Below are 6707 nucleotides of genomic sequence, written 5' to 3' on the forward strand. Positions count from 1 at the left end.
CATAGAATGGTTTGGGTTGGAAGAGACCTTGAAGCTCATCCAGTTTCACCCCCCTTGCTATGAGTAGGGACAACTCCCAATAGGCCAGGTTGCTCAGAGCCCCATCCCACCTGGCCTTCCACAGCTAAACACAGTACTCCAGGCGGGGTCATTTTTACTCTCTGAGTGGTTAAAATCCTTCCTTTGTGCTTGACCGAAGTGTTACAAGACCTGGCCATGGAAGTTATATTCAGTTCTGTCTTTCTGATAGCCTGCAATAGACTTCATCCTTACTACTACTCTTCAGGAGTTCGGGGGTTTTTTGTAGAAATGTGTGCTGCCTTCCTGGGAACATACACACACACATTTTTTTGGAGAATTTTAACTAGATGCTATTTCACTGTAAAATTCTTCATTTGGGATCTCAGTTTTCATGACGATTGCATTTTCATCAGTCCATTGCTTGCTAATTAGTCCATTTCCTGAGAAGCTAGTTCTGCAGCAAACTTGCATCATTCCATTTACATATCAAGACTGTAGACAATAGCAATAACAACAGCTATTAAAGGACTGAAAATATTTAATATCTCATGTTAAAAAAGAGAGAACATATTCTCCTTTCTTGGTGTACATTTATTAGTGGGATATTCTCTCTTTATAGCAACATGGACTCCCTCTACTGGAAAATCTTATACTTGCACCCAAGGCAGCAGTTCTTAATATGAGCTAAGAAAAAGCCTTCTAAACAGCTTACTAACTCTCCAGGTTTTCATGCTCCTTTCTTATTGAGAAGTCCACTTATTGTTCGGGGAGGGAGGCGTTGGTTTTGTAGCACTGATCCTGCCTGGTCTGGAATCAGCATGTTAGTGAGTTCAAGAAAATCCTGAACCTGAAGATCTGAACACCATCTGCATTGGGCTGGAAACGCTCAGGCAACTTTGTCTGACAGAGCTTTTTTGTAATATGGAGTACTTCAGCTGGAGGTTATGGAAAATTAATTCACTGGCCATCTTAGAAAACAAAAGGCAACATAAATTAAGTTTGACATATGAAACAAATCTATGCTCAATATGAACATCTGTGACTATTCTGGCCACTTAATTTAGGCATCTTATTTCCTCTCATCTAACTTGCATTCTCAAAATATAAGACCCCCATGGTTCTCCCTCAAATCATTTTGATCAGAAAGTCCTTATGTGTCCAAACAATCCTTTGTTAACAAAATACATCTCCTTTAAGATACTCTTTTCATTTTATCTCTATATTTTTCTACACACAAATATTTTTTAGATAGATTTTAAAGGAAGAACGAAAGTGTAAGGTAGTTACCATACTGTACTACAATATTGAAGGTCTTTGTGAACTATGTGCCTGAAATGGAAGAGTAAATTCCTGTCAGAATTTCAATGAAACAGTGCCACAGAAAAGGTAGCTGTGCACACACTGACGTCCAGATGCATGCACACTCTTTTTTTCCCTTGAACAAATGCAAAGGCTGTAGGGACAAGAGTGTGAGAGTCCCATATTAAGTTAACAACAAGATATTGCTTGTAATGTATGTTGATCCGCTCCATTTGTATACTAGAAAACATTCATTTACAAACCTCTCATTGACTGATTTTTTTTTTGTAACTGTTATTGAAAGGGAAGAAGATGAACAACTGAAGATACTAAGTGGTTTTGCCAGTTTGAAAGGAAACCTGGAGGGGCTTTCCTATAACAGCGCCATTGAAACTCTGGGACAGTGGAAGCATCTTAACTGGACAGCAGTAAAAAACGAACAAGATAACATAAAAGTGAAGTTTGAGCCACATACAAACGGTGAGTGTTTTATGCAAGAGGAACCTCTCAGTTCCAACACATCAGTTTTAGGTGTTCAAAACAACTGCACCACAAACAGTAGCTGGACTTTAAGAAACTCAAGCTCTTGTTCTATGAGCCAGCGAATGAACACATGTTCAAACAGGAGAGCTGGATCACTCTACAACAGAGACCAAAGCTTCTTAAACTTAGCATCAACTTGCCCTTCCCACTGGGGGAGCGCAGAAAGCTGCCAGTCTTACTCAGGTGTACAACAGCGTTGTGCGGAGAACTATGCAACGGACCATCTGAAAATGCAGAGACCATTCATATCCTCAGAGTCTTTCTATGACACAGCCTTTCCCTTGGAGATGCCTATCAAAACGGAATATGATTCTGATTCTGAAAACATTGCTGATAACTACCTGATGTCACAAAACCGAGCCTCGGTGGATGAGAATGGCTCAGTGAGAAAGCAGGTGTTTAGCTACCCCAATAGAGTACATCTCAAAACAGAACTGGACCTCTGCGAGCCAGCCTCACCTTGTCAGAAGCCAAGGCACTGCCTTTACACACCGCATAACTGGCAGTGCATCGTAGCAAATCATCCCAACAACATAAACCTGAACAGATCTTGCAAGGGTTCACGTAGCAAGGAGGTGGCCCCGTTTTATGCTCAGAACTCCTCCGGGTGTTTGGAAAGCATGCCCGACCTGACACACACAGCATGCTACGGCCACTTCTACAGCCCCAGCCCAGGAGAGGAGAAAGAACAGAATAATGAGGGGTTTAAAATGCCGTGTGAATTTAAAAACCCCTGCTTGGTTCAAGCAATCAAGCGTGAACCCCTGGATTCTCCACCATTGTCCAGCAGTGGACAGAACAGAGTACACACGAGCTTCCCTGAAAATACATTAGCAGGTCCTGTGCCTCATAAAACCACTGAATGTACATTTTTACAATAGATTTTATAACATTTGGAGTATTTATCATGTTAAAGGCATGAAGTTGTAGGTTCTCTTCCAGTTGGGTTAAATAATTTACTAAAATTAAAAGCCAGTGCAAAGATTTTGTGTGTGTGTGTGTGTGTGTGTGTGTGTGTGTGTGTGTATGAGACAAAACACACAGACACACACACATAATATACCCTGTACTGCCCTACTACCCTTCTCTTAGTGATCTTTGGAAAGAAAGAAAGATAAAACCTCAGGCATAGAAAAATAATCATTGCTCACTGCACAGGTATACATGCTAATTTGTCTTTTATCATCTCTCCTCTCATGTCTACAATTTATTGCCAAGGTCTAGCTATTTCTGTTTCCTGCCTTTGTTCTGTTTGGTTTTCTGAAGCTGATACGGATGTCTCTGTGCAAACGTAAAATGTTTATGGTCTTCAGCGTGGCCGCTTTATCTTAGTGCTTTTTGTATTTTAAGTTCTTTGCTATTCTAGTAAGAAGCATCTGCTATTCCTTTATCTCAGCATTAAACTGATGGCAACAGGATAGCATTAATTAAAACAAATTACTTTCATAAAATGCATTAGAAATTATTTCACTTCAAACTGAAGTTCTTCCCAAGTTTCCTTGATAATACTGATGTTTTAGCAGCCATGTTTTTCCATTCTAAAGCCATCAGCCTTTCATGTTGCTGTTTGAAAGGCCGAACAATGGAATGTTACCCACTTCTATGTTACCAATGCTGTAAAATATACATGAGAAAATATTTCCCCAATATTTATTGCTGTTACTTGTAACATTAACAAAGGAAATGCACTTTTTAATTTGATAGTATTTATTTGATTGATAACAGCTTGTTAGATATTGTCACCTGGCATCAAAACCAAACACCACACTAAGATTACACATCTTATTTTCAAAAGCATCCTAGTTTCATTCACAAAATAAAATCTTAATCTCTTAAACCAAGAGCTAACTGGAGGATGCATATATTTCAAAAGCACAAAGTGTTTTTGAAAACAGATCTGATGCTTTCCTTTGAACCCAGGCAGTCATGCATTTCCACCAAAAAAAAAAAAAAAGTACAACTTCTGGTTTGGTTTTTATCGCTGTTGTAGTTTGACTCCTGCACTAACTTTTGCTTTAAAATTGCACTATGTCAACTTTATATCAACTTCACCTATATAAAAACCACATCATTTAAAAAAAAAAAAAAGGCAAAAAAAAAGCTTAGATGTATATGTGCTTTTCGAAGGAAACCCTATAATGAATGTTTTCTTTTCAAAATATTATAAATAATTATAATGTCTTCATTTCTGTATCTGCTAGCCACTAAAGGCATGGCTTTACATGCCAGAACAGTGGCATAAACTTCTCCCAAATGCTATAAATATGTGCGATAAGTGTAGTTTATGGGGAATGTTTCTGCACCTGGGAGGCTGCTCTTCTCCAAGCCTGTCTGTCTTCTCTGATAGAAATTATTGCCTGTACATTAGAGTTGACAGATGCAAAGATTACATTCTTTGCATGTCAGTTAAGTACTTGTGAACAATCGTGTGATCTGAAATGCTGCACTTTACACTGAAATGGTACCTTTTGATGGCTGTCCTGCAGAAGGCAGTATTCCCAGCAAAAAGACAAGAGTCCACAGTAAAGAGGGACAATAATGTCTTACTGTAGCTCAAATTAATTCTGCCATAGTCCAACTGACCATACCCAAGCCATGAAAACATTTTTTTTTGTGTGTCTGAGATAAATCAGTTCCCTGTTGGCTATGTGCTGCTTCTTACTTAAGATAGTCTTGATATCCTTGCTTTAATACTGCTGCCAGTGGGTGCAGTGCAACATCAGACGTTCTGAAGTGAGACTACGATGGTGGAATTTACACAGCTCTCAGGTACACCACTGTTCACATCACATAAATTCAAGCCAAATTGCAGAAATGCTTACAGGCAAGAAAACTGGCTACTCATGTACAGCAGGACTGCTGAAAAGCTGCTCATTTAATTCCATACTTGGACTCACTGTCACACCCCTCTCAGAGAGAGTACCTGGGCCTGGTTTGCACTACCTTGCACCTTCTCTCATTATTTACATTGATGCAATGACCGTAAAACACTGTTGTCCTAATCTGGGCGTGCTGGTGCCACTTTGCACAATGTAAGTGTTTAAATCAGGTGCAGCTCTGTAGAGGACTGTGCCACAGAATGCCTCATCTGTGCTTAGAAATATTTCCTGACATGACTACAATGGGACATCTATATCAGCCAGATTTCTCTCGTCAGTGTGGAACAACATATATTAACAACAGAAGCTCTCTACAGATCATTCTGTTACAGAATGAAGGCTATTTTGTTAACATAAATATCTACTTTAAGGCTTTCCTGGTTTACTTCAGCTGAGATGATTTTTCTCATGTTTCCAACAAACACAGACATATTTTACACGTTAATTGATGTTATAGAGGTAGATGAAGCTTCTGCATGTAAAAGAATCTAATTTAAGAGATGTAACAGCCTTCTTCTAGGAGGATGGATGAACGTGTGACTCAAAAGTGTGATGTCACCTTCTGACTCCCTACTGTGTAAATGCAGTCAGGTTTGCTTCCTTATTGTTCCATAAAGTCTGAATGCAAACACACTAGTCCTGCACATCACATTTGAATTTGGCCCTGTTAATTTATGGCTGGGTAGTTATTCCATGTCTCACATGAAAAAATGTGGTATCAGTGTAATTCTCTTTAAGTTATCACACATATCCATCAATTTCCTAAGAACTGTGCTTATAAAGTGATCAGCAATTTATCCTCTTTTTGGACAACTGCTAACCACTGTCAATATGTTACTATGATAGTAAACAAAGACCAGTTCCTTCAGTCACTCGTGTTTAGCCCTTATCCTTAATGAGCTGGTATTTGTATCCCTCAAACACAGCCCAAAAGTCTGTTTTAAGAGCCTCCAAATGTATTTATTGTAACAACAATAAAAAAGTTTTCTTGCAGAAGAAATTCCTAGTCGAACACTTAACCTGATAAGAACTTGGAGCACAGAGGCTCCAAGAAATGCCTTTTTCCAGTGTGTGCTTCTAACACCTGACTGATGACAGTATTCAAACTTCCTAAGCCATAAACATGCCAGAGGTTGAGACAGAATGAGCTAATGAATTCTTGTGTTCGGGGCTATGTTTTGATATTCATCCATATTTTTTCTATATGGAAGGTGAGCAGCCCTAAAAGCTCTAAAAGAATGTGTTTCCCTCTGAAATGTTGCTCAGTCCACAGAGAGCAGAGACTATTATCAATGCTAAAGCTGCTGAATAAGGTCTTGTCTATACTGTGAATGTGGCCTGATTCATCTGTCAGTGGACAGCTGTTGAACACCATAAGAATGCTAGTCCAACTGAAGTACACCATTGTAAGCACTATTTTTACTGAAAAACAACCTGATTTGAGCCAAGAGTTAAACTTGTCCAGCAACAAGGGTGGATTTTCCTGCTTCTAAGGTTTGCTGGGATGCAGTTACCAGTGGCTGAAACTGGGGAAGACCTCCACTGTAGATAACACTACCAATCATTTATATTCACTTTAGACTCTCTGGATACCAAAGTAGAGCTTTGTTTTGAACATCTGAGTGAGGGCAGCAGTGTGCAAGGGGTAAGCTGGTTTCAGCTGGTCCTCAGTTTGGAGATCCAACTAGTGAAATGAAAGATCAAGGGACTGTACCTATAGTCTCTGCAGGAATGACTGACTTCCTACTCCGTGATAGTAATGCTGTAGTGCAAAGTGCATGTCTATGGTTTAATCACCCTTCACTAGAACACAGTAATGTATTCTTAAAATCTTTGGAAGTTAATTGTCTCTGGGTGTCATAGGGAAATCTGACATTTGCGCATCAGCCACTTCAGTAAGACTTTGGGTGCTGATCTTTTGATGGTCTGGAGAGCAACAGGGCACGTGCAATTCTGCAAATTCCT

General features: G+C 39.4%; 1 protein-coding gene across 2 annotated transcripts in view; it reads left to right on the plus strand.

Annotated features, from left to right (window-relative positions):
- The window catches only part of AHRR (aryl hydrocarbon receptor repressor), a 90896-nt gene extending 84683 nt beyond the window's left edge, over positions 1-6213 (plus strand). The window contains exon 11 of one of the 2 annotated variants that reach the window (XM_061364749.1): positions 1625-6213. In XM_061364749.1, coding sequence (XP_061220733.1) covers positions 1625-2744 — 1120 coding nt within the window. In that variant the 3' untranslated portion in view covers positions 2745-6213. The remainder of the gene's footprint in view (positions 1-1624) is intronic. The other variant, XM_061364748.1, reaches the window with a different exon arrangement.
- The last annotated feature ends 494 nt before the right edge of the window (positions 6214-6707 follow it).

This window comes from Neopsephotus bourkii, unplaced genomic scaffold (genome assembly GCF_033783945.1).
Source record: "Neopsephotus bourkii isolate Nb327-2 ecotype Australia unplaced genomic scaffold, CSIRO-AGI_Nbou_v1 NB_1248, whole genome shotgun sequence".
NCBI classification, from domain to species: Eukaryota; Metazoa; Chordata; class Aves; order Psittaciformes; family Psittacidae; genus Neopsephotus; species Neopsephotus bourkii.